The 13,373-nt window shown below is 51.0% G+C and overlaps 1 protein-coding gene across 1 annotated transcript in view; it reads right to left on the bottom strand.

Moving 5' to 3' along the window:
* LOC105716766 (A disintegrin and metalloproteinase with thrombospondin motifs 2) overlaps nucleotides 1-13,373 on the bottom strand; it is a 184,108-nt gene that overhangs the window by 17,274 nt on the left and 153,461 nt on the right. Inside the window, exon 5 of the mRNA XM_064376636.1 lies at nucleotides 10,263-10,346. Coding sequence (XP_064232706.1) covers nucleotides 10,263-10,346 — 84 coding nt within the window. The remainder of the gene's footprint in view (nucleotides 1-10,262; nucleotides 10,347-13,373) is intronic.

The following is a 13,373-nucleotide window of genomic DNA, read 5'->3' as shown; positions in this document are numbered from 1 at the left end:
TTTGAATACCTTGGTTTTTATCACATTTGCTCTTCCCAATAATTCATTTTAAAGTATGAACAGAAGTATTGGTCTGTGATGGATTTGAAATGGGAGAAAGAAAAGAGCCAGGTCTCTGGCGTTGAGGTGTCCCGCGTGCTGCTGCTACCCAGGATGGCCTCTCCTGGGCCACCTGGCAGACGGCTCCTCCTGTCCCACAGACGCTGCTCCCAAGCCCGGTAGCCCACAGCTCACTCGCTAAGCCAGCCAGGGCCCACGACCAGCACCTGTTTTCCCGGCCGCCATGCCCTCCACCCCGAGCAGGTCTCTGGCTTCAGCCCCGCCTCCAGCAGCGCCGTGCCCTCTGCTCAGCTATTTCCTGCACTTATGCAGTGGGTCCAACCTAAAGCAATCAGGATTCACAGCCTGGGCTCACTTCCCCTCTCACATCCCAGAAATCTCCAAAGGAGGGCAGAGCAGCGGGCAGGCCTCAGCTGTTCTGACAGTCCACACTCAGCTGACCGACCCGTGGTTCCTGGGATCCTCTGGACACAGATCATGGGCACTGGCATCCCCTACTGCCATCACTGTCTCCTGGGCTTGACTGGGAAGCTGCTAGGAGGCAGGTGGGGTAGGGTCAGGCAGAAAAAGGTGGCAGAGTATGGGGTGAGCTTTGCTGTGGCCCACCCTGGGCAGGCAGGAGTCGGGAGCAGAAAAGAAGTCCTAGAATGCTGGAATGTTCCAGAACATTCCAGGAGACCAGTCATCACTGAATCCCCAGGGTCTGGCAGAGGGGCGGCTGTGCATTGTCCTCCAAGCTAGGCTGAGGGGCCTGGGGACAGGCACTGGGGCAGCCTGGGCCCTGCACCCCTCACATCCTGGCACTGCCTCTCCCCTGCCTCCTCAGCTGCTGGTCCACTGAGCCCTCGAGGCCAGGTGTGAGCAGCCTCCGTCTGGAGTTAGCTCTGGGAGCGTGTGTCCAGCTTCTGGTTCTGTCTTCCAGTCTCTCACTACCATCAGTTCTCAAGCCCCTTCCCAGCAGCAGGCAGAAGCAAGGCCAGCCTCAGTTCACTTGTGTCCTCCCCGTTCTCTTTGTACAAGTCCTTGGTGTCGCAGAAGTTGCCAGGTGCCCACCATGGCCTTGGGCTGCCCTGCTTTGCCGGCTATGGATCTCAGCACCCCCAGGGCTTGCCCATGTCCGCATGTTGTCCCTGGGAACAGCAGGCTGCACCTGACAACCGGTCCCCTGCCCACTGCCCCATTCCTGACTCTGCCAACAGGGGAAACGGGGCACCAGAACGGCCCAGGCAAAGCAGAGCCTCTGCAGGCACGGCGTGTGAGGGGCAGGGGCCAAGGAGGCCCTGGCCAGGAGGGCAGTGCCTGCTAACCCGGGGATGTGGGCTTCCCATGCAGGGAGACCACGTGCCTGTGGCGGCCTGTGTCCTCACTCCAAGATTCCCCATTTCCTTCAGGGGGACCTGCTGCAGGTGGGTCCCCTGGCCCAGCTACAGGAAATGAGAGATGGTGCCTACAGAGTAGAACTCGGATGCCTCATTAATCATTCCAGCTAACTGCAGAGATGAGATGCCAAGAGAAAGCATGGATTCTCTTTGATGTCTTCATTCAAATCAGAAATAAAAGACTGAGCATGACAGAGCCCTGTGGCATGCCATCGGAGACCTTTCTCCAGAGCGCTGGAGTCAGTGAAACGGTGTCGTTTGGATCCTACCATTTCTAAATGATTCTTTAAAAAATGTAAACTAGTGTTTCATAAATGTAAAATGCACTGTTTTGCTTATAAATAAATGCTGTGCCAGGCTCAGTTGCTCATACTTGTAATCTCAATGCTATGAGAGGCAGAGGCAGGAGAATCATTTGAGGCCAGGAGTTCAAGACCAGCCTGGGCAACATAGAGAGACTCTGTCTCTACAAAAAAGAAAAACAAATTAGTCGAGTGTGGTTGTGCGTGCCTGTCGTCCCAGCTACTTGGGAGGCTGAGATGGGAGGATCTCTTGAGCCCAGGGTGTGGTGAGTTATGATTGTACCACTCCGCTCTAGCCTGGGCAACACAGCGAGACCCCCGTCTCTTAAAAATAATAATTAAAAAAAAGTTCTTCATATTGAATTTAAAAAATTCAGTAAAATACAAAGAAGAAAATGAAAATTAATCAGCCTACTGCCCAGAGACAAATCCTGTTCACATTTGATGTGATCCTTCCAGTCTTTCCTGTAAATATATTTGTACACAAAATTGAGATCACACTGAAAACTTATATTTTAAACAACAAACAACTTTAGACTGTAACTGTGTCCCAATGTCATTAAACGTGCTTTGAGGACGCAATTTTGTGGCAGCCTAATATTCTACCACGTGGGTTTATCACTTACTTAACTAGACTCCCATTATTGGACAATAAGGGTTTCTTGCTGTTGTTTACGTGAGAAATCACACCACGACCCTTGTCTTGTTCCTAAAACTTGGTCCACAGCTGGGGTCACTGCTTTGGAACAGAGCCGTAGAAATGAATGTCTGGGGGCAAACTTCAAGAACATTTTTCTCTTTTTTTTTTTTTTTTTTTTTTTTTGAGACGGAGTCTTGCTCTGTCGCCCAGGCTGGGGTGCAATGGCGTGATCTCTGCTCACCACAACCTCTGCCTCCTGGGTTGAAGGGATTCTCCTGCCTCAGCTTCCAGAGTAGCTGGGATTACAGCCGTGCGCCACCATGCCCACCTAATTTTTGTTATTTTTAGTAGAGAGGAGTTTCACCAGGTTGGCCAGGCTGGTCTCAAACTCCTGACTTCATGATCCACCCGCCTCGGCCTCCCAAAGTGCTGGGATTACAGGTGTGAGCCACCTCGCCCGGCCCATTAAGAACATTTTTAAGGGCAGTGATGAATATTGCTGTACTTCCTTGGAGAGGTGCGTCCACATTTGTACTGATACCAGAAGAGCACGCCTGCTTCATCCACCCAGCCGTAAATCTCTCTTCATCTCAACACGGTTGGGTCTTTACAAATGGCACGTTATTTATTTCTTTAACAGTAAAGTTCGGTGTTTTTCCATATGAGTTTTCTTAGTTTCTATCCATTGCCAATTTTGTTTCCCTGTGATTTAGAGGAGGTCTTTATAGATTAGGATACATTTGTCACATGGCAAATGTTTCTCCTGCTTGTCATTTGCCTTTTCATTGTGTTTTTTTTGACAGAAGTTTTGCATTATACGTATTCAGGTACATCTATATTCCCCTTCACACTTCCTTCAGTTGGCTTTATGCTTAGAAAGCTCTTGGCAACCAATATTTTCTTCTTGATTTGTGTGAGTTAAATAGTTGGATGTTATCTTGGCTTATATTCATCACGTGATAAGTTAGTTTCCCGTTTGTTACATTGATGTCATCATCTGTTTATTTATAACATAATAACCATTCTGTTTTTATCGCATTAGGTTATTTGTAGGAGGGGTATTTTCAGCTACTTTATTCAACTGAACTGTCCGTGAAAGTTTATGCAAATACGGCGCTGTTTTAATTATCTTCACTTGACGAGATGTTTGGAGGAAGCCTCTTACTTGCTTGGTTTATGCAGCTTCCTTAGCCGTGCTTGACTGTTCCTGTTCCCAGACGGAGCTTAGAGTCCTTTCATAACATTTCCAACCATGAGTCTGGGAAAGATGAGCCTCTCAGGTATACCCAGTTTCCCACGTGGACAGCATTTGCCTCTTCGTTGATATTCACATTCTTCCTATCATTGACCATGTACAATTTTCTTCCTATGGGTCCTTTGTCTGTCTTGTTGTAAGGACTATTTCGGGTATTGCACATTTTGAGTTACTGTCGTAAAGGAAATTTTTCTCACCCTGTTTTCCCTACTGCCAAGGCATTATTGTTTCACACAGAAACTACTGACTTCTTAAACGATGGCCTTACGTTTGGCCATGTCACCAAACTCCTTACCTAACTCTACAGCTGGTGCCATGGATTCTTTTAGGTTTTCCAGACACATGATTAACAGCAAACAATGGTCATTTGTCTGCTATTTTCCAGTACTGGTTTCATGTCACATAAAACTATCTAGGATTTTCAGAACCACAGTAACAAGTTTGTGGGTCTGATTTTTTGTTTCTAAGACCATCTCCAGGGCAGTGCTTTGCAAAGCAGTTTCGGTAGGCTGTGGATCTGGTGAGGAAGAAGCTTCCGTGGAGAAGGTTTTCAGAGACCATCTGTTCTTCTCTGACCCTCGGAACTGCACCACGCACATGTCTCCATAGGAAAGTCTCCAGGAGATTTCACCCTCAGGAATGCCCATTTTCCTGTTTTCCCAGCATTTTCCAGACTTCTTTGACCTTGGGACCCCTCTATATTCCTCTATAACATCTACTCATATTCTAAGAATTTGCTGTACAGAACACATTTCGGGAAATCTGCTTCTTTTTCTACCTTTTTTTTTTTTTTTTTTTTTGAGATGGAGTCTCTCTCTATTGCCCAGGCTGGAGTGCAATGGCACGATCTTAGCTTACTGCAACTTTTGCCTCCCAGGTTCAAGTGAGTCTCCAGCCTCAGCCTGCTGGGATTAAAGGTGCATACCACCACACCCAGCTGGTTTTTGTAATTTTTTTTGGTAGAGATGGGGTTTTATCACATGGGCCAGGATGATCTCGAACTCTCGACCTTGTGATCCTCCAGCCTCGGCCTCCCAAAGTGCTGGGATTACAGGCATGAGCCGCCGTGCCTGGCCCTTTTCCACCTTTAAATACAATCTTGGCTGTCCTGTTGCCCTCTGTTACTAGTTTTCTGGGATTTTTGGAAAGGAGGAGTGCCCCATGAGGGGCTATGAGGCCATCACGCCCTTGCCCTGCCGGAGCCTTCAACACAGGAAAACCCTGGGGCCTCTCTCCTAGGTGCCCCTGAGGCAGCAAGCTTCTCTTACCCCCAGCTCCAGACCTGGGAAGGACCAGGCACCTCTAACTGCACGTCTCAACTGACCTCTTCAGCTTCTCTCCTGTGCTCCCCATCTCAGGGGTTGACACCATCATCTCCACCTTCACCCACCTAGTGCCACCTCCTCTCGAAGTGGCCTCCTTTGTCCTGCCGTCTGCATCTCTGGGGCCGTGTGTGGTCCCTGTCCAGCTGCCATCATTCCCCATTTGATGGCAGTGACAGTCTCCTAAGCCACTGCTCCCACTTGCTACGTCTGCACAAAGGAGTCAGCAATCTTCTTAGAAATGCGAATGGGATCCTGTCACTCTGCCTAAGGCTGCCGTCACGGGCAAGCCAAACCCCTCGGCGAGAGACGCAGATCTGCTCTGCTCCTTGCGATCTGCTCCTTCTGGCGTCTTTGGCATTGGATCTGCTGTTCCTGTCCCTATGCTCTTTCCTCTGGGTTTAGCTGACCCCCCTCCCCTCCCAGCCTGTGAACTCGGAGCATCCCTATGCTGGTAACTTCCGCTAAAGACCAGAACCGTCTTCAGGTCTGGGCAGAACCGTCCCTTCCTCCCGCTGCTTTCCTTGACCTTGTAGGGAAAGATGCCTGCCCCATGTCTCCTCCATCCAGCCCTGAGCCCTGGTACAATTGTTTCCGTCTAGATCTCCCTTCTGGAAGTTGTCCCCTGAGGACAGGGATCATGCCAGTGAATGTTCCCAGCACAGCACTTCCCACGCAGAAGCCCTTCAAACAGTATTTGTTAGAGGGTGAGTTCTGTCATTTGGAAACTGATGTGATGAATTGAATGAATAGATTTACTGATATTAAACAATCTCCACATTCCTAGGATAAGCCTTATTCCATTAGACTCTTAATGCCTTAGGATTTTTACCTCTATTTTTAGAAGTGAGGCAGGTCTGTACTTTGTCCTGACGGGTTACCTTTGGCAGCTTTGGGTATAAGGGTCACATTGACTATGAAAGATGCACTGGGTGGATTTCAGAACATGTGAGCTTACGGGGTATTGTATTAGCCTTGCTTGGTAAGTGCTTGCAGATGAGTATGAACTCACTGGCAGAACTCTGGAAAAGGTGAAGATCTTGAGTTTCCTCCATGGTTATGGGACTTACAATGTATTCTCCATTTTTTGGAGTCAGCTTTAACTATTCACGTCTCCCCAGGAAATCCTCAATTTCCGCAGGATCTCCAAGTCCCTGACACAGAGATCCTCAAATTCTCACCTTCAAAGTTTGACTCTCTTCTGCAAATGTTCTGACTGGGCTCACATACTCCTTCTACCTATCTGCAGCAGTTAAGAAAAAATAAAGGAAAAAGAAAAGGCTTAGGGTCAATTTAGCATAGGGTCAGGACAATTTAGCATAGGGCCTGCCAAGGAGTAGGTAATAAAGAAGGCTTTATTCCACTAAGTAATCAAGACTGGGAAGGAGCAGACACTTTTCAGGCCAAATAAGATCCAAAGCTTGGCCAGCACTGGTAAGCAATTAACCCTAGACAATTTCAAAATTTTTCTTTTCAACTAACATAGGAGCAACCTGGGGGGAGATGCCAGCTGCCAACTGGCACCCAGCCCAATCACTGGGATGGTCTTTTCCCCCTTTCTAGCTCCAGGACCAGGAGTTTCACATTTTTGGAAACTTCCAGAAGGGGATGTAACTCTGCCCATCTCTCAGGCCAAAGGCTTGAGAATCCCTAAAACACCAGAGGATCCTGGCCAGGAACAAACGTGCTGGGAGGACCCGGCCTGGGGAAGGTTGGAACAGAGAACACTGGAGGCAGGCGGAGAGCCACAGGGGATAGTCTGAAGATCCCCCGCCTGTGAATGGAGAGCTGGAACCAGATGGCTGGGCTGGGGCCCACCCCCAGGCCCTGCATCTGTGTGGTCTGAAGCCCACTGCCACAAACCCGGGCTAGAGGGCTCAGCAAGCCTCTCTCTGCTCTCCTAGCCGGCATTCACCGGCAGAGGGGACCCTGCACATCCTCCACTGATCACCCCTGGGCATCCAAGGTGGCTGGCTGCAGAGAGCCTCCAAACAGCAGCGGGCGGATGGCCTGGGTGCTTTCCATTCTGCCAGGAGAAGCATCTCGGCGTAGTCACATTACATACACTCTTTCCGATTTTAGTTTCTGCCTTCTCTCTGTTTTTCTGGATTAAATAGGTCAGAGGGTGGCTTTTTCCAAAGCTCTCTTCTTCACTGATTCTACACGTTGCTTCTATTTTCTCATTTGTTGATTTCTGCTTTTTCTGAACTATTTCCTTATTTCTGCTTTCCTTAGGTTTTTGGTTTTGTGGCTATTGAAATCCATTCAAGTGTATTGAGTTGAAGGCAAGGCTAATGTGTGTCAAACACATCACGTAAGGCAGAAGCTTTTGGAAAACACCTGTGAATTTGCCTCTGAATACAGCTTTAACCACCTGTGAATTTGCCTCTGAATGCGGCTTTAACCACCTGTGAATTTGCCTCTGAATACAGCTTTAACCACCTGTGAATTTGCCTCTGAATACAGCTTTAACCACCTGTGAATTTGCCTGTGAATACAGCTTTAACCACCTGTGAATTTGCCTCGGAATACAGCTTTAACCACCTGTGAATTTGCCTCTGAATACAGCTTTAACCACCTGTGAATTTGCCTCTGAATACAGCTTTAACCACCTGTGAATTTGCCTCAGAATACAGCTTTAACCACCTGTGAATTTGCCTCGGAATACAGCTTTAACCACCTGTGAATTTGCCTCGGAATACAGCTTTAACCACCTGTGAATTTGCCTGTGAATACAGCTTTAACCACCTGTGAATTTGCCTCTGAATACAGCTTTAACCACCTGTGAATTTGCCTCTGAATACAGCTTTAACCACCTGTGAATTTGCCTCTGAATACAGCTTTAACCACCTGTGAATTTGCCTCTGAATACAGCTTTAACCACCTGTGAATTTGCCTCTGAATACAGCTTCAACCACCTGTGAATTTGCCTCTGAATACAGCTTCAACCACCTGTGAATTTGCCTCTGAATACAGCTTTAACCACCTGTGAATTTGCCTCGGAATACAGCTTTAACCACCTGTGAATTTGCCTGTGAATACAGCTTTAACCACCTGTGAATTTGCCTCTGAATACAGCTTTAACCACATTCCATAAGATTTAACAGTAGTGCTCTTGTTTTTATTAGTGTTCCAAATAGTCTGTAACTTCAGTTCTAATATTCTCCTTCCTTGCTCTGTTGCCCAGGCTGGAGCTCAGTGGCGTGATCTCAGCTCACTGCAACCTCCACCTCCCAGGTTCAAGCAGTTCACCCACCTCAGCCTCCCAAGTAGCTGGGACTATAGGCGCCCACCACCACGCTCGGCTAACTTTTGTATTTTTTTGGTAGAGACAGGGTTTTACCAAGTTGGCCAGGCTGGTCTCGAACTCCTGACCTCAAGTGATCCACCCACCTTGGACTCCCAAAGTGCTAGGATTACAGGCGTGAGCGAACATGTCCGGCCCCTAGTAGGTTTTTGTTTTTTAAGTTTTCAAATGAATTGGATTTTTTTAGGTTTATAAATTCTGCTGCCCCCACCCCTAGTTTTAGGCATTTCATCAGAGAACATAGACTAAATCGTTTTTGCCATGTAAAATTCACAACATTTTCTTTATGTCTCAAAATATTTCCGTAATTTTTAAGTGTTCTATGATTCCTCAAAACGTAGGTACATCTTTTTTTCTGTAGGGCACGGGAAACAGTGACATAATTGCTAATTTAACTTTACTCCTTGTGTCATTCAAAAACTCTATGCCTTATTAGCACTAATCTGTGCAAGGCTTTGAAAAGGGTATTAAAGTCTCACAGTTAGGGTTCTGCCAATTTCCCCTTCGTTCCAAGGATTTGCTTTGGGAAGTTTTGTGTTCTCTTTGGGGTGGGGCGGCGGGGCGGGGGTGAAGGCCCATAACTGGCGTCTGCCCTGTGGGTGCCTTTGGTCGCTGTGGAATGAGGTGTTTGGTGGGTGTAGGGGAGTGGGCCCCAAGTCTACTGAGTGGTCTTGGGGTGTCTTCTGCCACCGGAGCCCTTCGTAGTCATTTTTACATTGTGTGTCTTGTAAGCTGGATTCAGTTTGATTTTATTTTTTGAGACTGAGATTCTCTTTGAACAGAGTTCAACCTTTACATAATTACCAGATGTGTTTAATCCTATTGTGATTTGATTTTCCATGCACAGTCAGACCACAGATTTGAATTCAGCTGTCTGAGTGAGAAGCCTGACTCCTCAGGTGCTGGATGGCCCTGGCCACTTAACTGGGCATGCCACTAAGTCACATTAAGCCTCAGTGTTCTTATCTGTGAAATGGGCAGGGTCACGGCATGCACCCCTCCATCTTCCCTGCAGATTAAGTGCCTCATCCATGCAAAGTGCTTCCAGCACAGCTGGCACAGACACTTCGCAGTCCAGACTGGCCGCACCAGGGGGCTCCTCCCTTCCTCTATCTCTGTCTGCACATCTCATGCTTCCATCCCAGGTCACTGTCCCTGGCGCCTACACACCCATGCACACTGCTAGGAAAGGGCGTTCCAGGTTTGGCTGCAAGAAGAAGTGGGACGAGCAAGAGGGCCCAGCTGGGGCAGCAGCTGAGGCCTGAGGAGTGGAGGCCACAGATTTAATACAGGGGCAGGGGTCCAAGGGAGGGTGGTGTAAACCACGTGTTTCTGATGCTTTGACGTCTGAGCCTTGCTGACTCTGGAGGGACTGCCCCTTCTAATGGTAGCCAATTCTTAGAGAGAGCTAGGAAACAACTCATCCATGAGCACAATTTTCAGATACAAAGCAACCAATCCAGCGCCCATGTCCCCAGCCACCTCCTTTATCAGACTTCACACTCTGGGCCACTATCCGCCTGCCCTCATTACCCAGGGCCAGGTGCCAGGAAACTCAGGACCACCGCTCCCCAGAGCCCACGGGAATTACTCAAACTGGCCAAGCTTAAGCCAGCTCACCCCGCCCCCGTCAGTCCTTCCTCCAGAAACGACATGGGCTCGGGCTGCTGTTCACCCAGCTCCCTCTGCCTCCTGACCAGCCCTGGTGCCTCCCTGTGTGGCCCCGGAGGCCTGGTATGGCTCCTTCTCTTGGGATCGGTGGGTAACAGACTCTTTTCGGTCAACAAAAGCAACGGCCACGTTTTAAAACTAGGACTGAAGGGGAGCAGGGATCTAGGGGCGGCTCACGAGTTTCTTGTTTCTTGTAGGACACTCAGGGCAGCCAGGGAGAGGCAGGGTGGTTCTGACAAATGCAAACACTCTCTAAGGATCCCCTGGCCTCACTCCTGGGCCTCTCACTCCGAGTGGACGGAGGCGGGCCCGGCCGGTGCACTCACCTTCCCATAGCTCAGAAGGATGATCCGCACCAGGACCACGTTGATGTGGGCCCCCAAGGACTCGTCATGGTAGATTTCGTTGACCTGAAAGAAACAGGGAGGCATCAGCGGGAACTGTAGGCCCTTGGTCCGGCTCTGGCTCTGCCAACGGGATGACCTCCCAACAGGCCCCCAGGCCTGGGACCCCCACCTGCTCCTTCCTCTTCTCATGCTTTCCACCCAGGAATCAGTCAACTGGGATCCGCCCCGTCACCTCTCCCTCACTGCCCCCTGCCCCCTGCCCCTCCAGGCTGCCACCACTGCCTGTTGGGATCACTGCAGCCCCTTCCTGAGGAACCCCACCCACCAGCCCAGGGGTTCCTCACCCGGGGCCTGAATGTGGAACGTGGACAGGGAAAGCAACCCTACACTTGCTGTGGCCTGAGACTGAAACACGACCTTTCCTTCCACAGCGAATGTGGGCAATGGACCCCCGAGGCACAGGCAGAGCTGGGGCTGGCCCTGGCAGAAGTCACTCCAAGCTGTTGCTGGTGGGTGTGGGGGCTACCTACGAGCATCGCTACTTGGAGATGGGGGCAGTTTTAGGCCCACCACCAGATCTAATGTTTTTTAGCGTATTGATAAAAAAGCTCATAGCACTGCATCACCAATGTGCTCTCCCTGTTCTGTTTTGATGGCTGGAGCTCTTGCAATTGCCTTCCCTTGTATTTATCACAATCATACTCTTACATGTGTTTTGTTCTTTGCATTTAAAACCATTATTCTGAGCAGGTGCCAATGGGCTTCAGCAGATGTCAAAGGGATCCATGGCACAAAAACAGGGGGACGAGCTTCTCTTCCACAGAATGCAGCCAGCAAGACCCTCCAGAAACACTGGTCAGGTTACCCCAGGCTCGAGGCTGTTAGGGGCTTTTTGAACTGAGTCCCCACCCTCCAGCTTCCCACCACACACACCCAGGACCCTCCCAGCACAGTCCCCTCACTGTCACCTAGTCCTCACCCTCCAGCTTCCCGCCACACACACCCAGGACCCTCCCAGCACAGTCCCCTCACTGTCACCTAGTCCCCACCCTCCAGCTTCCCGCCACACACACCCAGGACCCTCCCAGCACAGTCCCCTCACTGTCACCTAGTCCCCACCCTCCAGCTTCCCGCCACACACACCCGGGACCCTCCCAGCACAGCCCCCTCACTGTCACCTAGTCCCCACCCTCCAGCTTCCTGCCACACACACCCGGGACCCTCCCAGCACAGTCCCCTCACTGTCACCTAGTCCCCACCCTCCAGCTTCCCGCCACACACACCCGGGACCCTCCCAGCACAGTCCCCTCACTGTCACCTAGTCCCCACCCTCCAGCTTCCCGCCACACACACCCGGGACCCTCCCAGCACAGCCCCTCACTGTCACCTCTTTTGTTGGTTGACTCAACCCTACTCCTCCTCGAGGCCAGCTCAGCGATCACTTCCCCCTGGAAGGCCCCCCGCGGGCCTGATCTGCCCCTCGTCAAGCACCAGCTGTGTTACTCCTGGAGCCCTGTGTGTGCCCCTGTGGGCTGGGCGGCCACCTGCATCCTCCCTGCTTGCATTCCCAGGCTAGGCTGAGCGGCACGTGGCAGCTACTCAGGGTACCTGCTGAAAGGCTCAAGGCATTGGCGCCATCAGGAAGTGGAGAAGCATGGACTGGCCACCACCCCTTCCCTGTGCAGACTGAGCCCAGGGGCTGCTGACAGGCTCTAGACACGGCCAAAACACACCTCCCGGAGCCTGCAGCCACATCAGGCCAGCACACACTCCCTGCACTCCAATCTCTAGAGCCTCCATCTGAGCAACAGTAATTGCTACCTCGAAACAGTAGGAAGGTATACCTGAGGGTTAACAAGGAGAATCACATCATGATGGATGGGTGGACGGGCACACAGGGCATGCAAGACAAGGATCCCAAGGCCAGCTGTCATCGGTGCTGGGAACAAAAACAGCACCAATCGTGCGGCAGAATTTGTGAGCATGTGGGCCCCTGCTGAGGGCAACATCCAGCCCAAATGCAGCTCCTCCCAGAAACTGCTGCCCGGCAAATCTATGTCTGACTGTAACTGGGCTCCCTACAACTCCCACCTCACTTTCCTATAGGCAAGGGACGACTCATCAGACCCACAGGGGCGTGGCTGGTCACAATGGCTCTGGGTGGGCGTCTGGGGAGGGTGGATCGGCGACCCCTGTGGGCGCTGAGGGCTGTCCTCTAGACCCCCAGGGACCCACCTCGCCCCTGTGGCTGACAAGGTGGAGCTCCGGAGAGGGCATCCAGGTCCCCGAGAGGCCTTGGCCATTCGACCATCGCCCTCCATTTCCTCTGTAAACGGAGGATTGTGGTCCCCACAGCACAGAGCTGTTGTGGGGATGAAATGTCCATGCAGGTAAATGGAATGGTGCTTGTGCAAACAATGAAATGGTTTATTTTTCATTGCTGGTAAACCATAGTGCCCCGCACCGGTGAGATCCTGGGGGTAGGGTATGCACCCCTAAACCACAGACGTCCTTGCCCAGCTTGGAGGGTCAGACTAGATTTCTTAGTCCATGCTGGCACATTAGCCTTAAAGGCCAGTCAAAGCCAGTTTTTCGGTAAGAGAGAAGGGGTTTTTTTAATTGTCCACAGTATTGCTTTCTCTACCATGACAAAGCCTGGGCAGCTTGGCTCATGGAGTCTGACTGTAGAAATGAAGGCCTTGACCCAGAGAAGGTCCCACTGCAGCTGAAGGGAGCAGGATAGAGGAGAGGAGAAAGGCCAGGGGTGAAGGGACAGGCTTCTCCTCATCCCCAGCCCCATCCTCATGGGTCATACAGAACAGCCCTGACATTCGAGGAGGAAGGAGAAGCAAGAGAGCTGGATTCTGGCTGCTGCCTGGGACCTGGGAGAGGACCGGTTCCTAACAGTAGGAGTGGTTTCTGGGGCCCGAGTGGAGGCCCAGGCTGCTCAGGCCTGAGGGTGACCCAGCTCCCAGCTGTGTGTAGCAGACGCCAGGGTTCCCTGCACCCCAGGGACACATGGGCGAGATAGCTGGGGACTGACTTGCAGGTTTACCTGGCTCTAGGGGACACTGCCAGGCTTCAGAGGAA

Source organism: Aotus nancymaae, unplaced genomic scaffold, assembly GCF_030222135.1.
Source record: "Aotus nancymaae isolate 86718 unplaced genomic scaffold, 86718_ANA_hifiasm-v0.15.2.pri h1tg000015l_1, whole genome shotgun sequence".
In the NCBI taxonomy this organism is placed as follows: Eukaryota; Metazoa; Chordata; class Mammalia; order Primates; family Aotidae; genus Aotus; species Aotus nancymaae.
The sequence above is the reverse complement of the archived record's forward strand: the minus strand, read 5'-3'. Positions and strand labels throughout refer to the sequence as shown.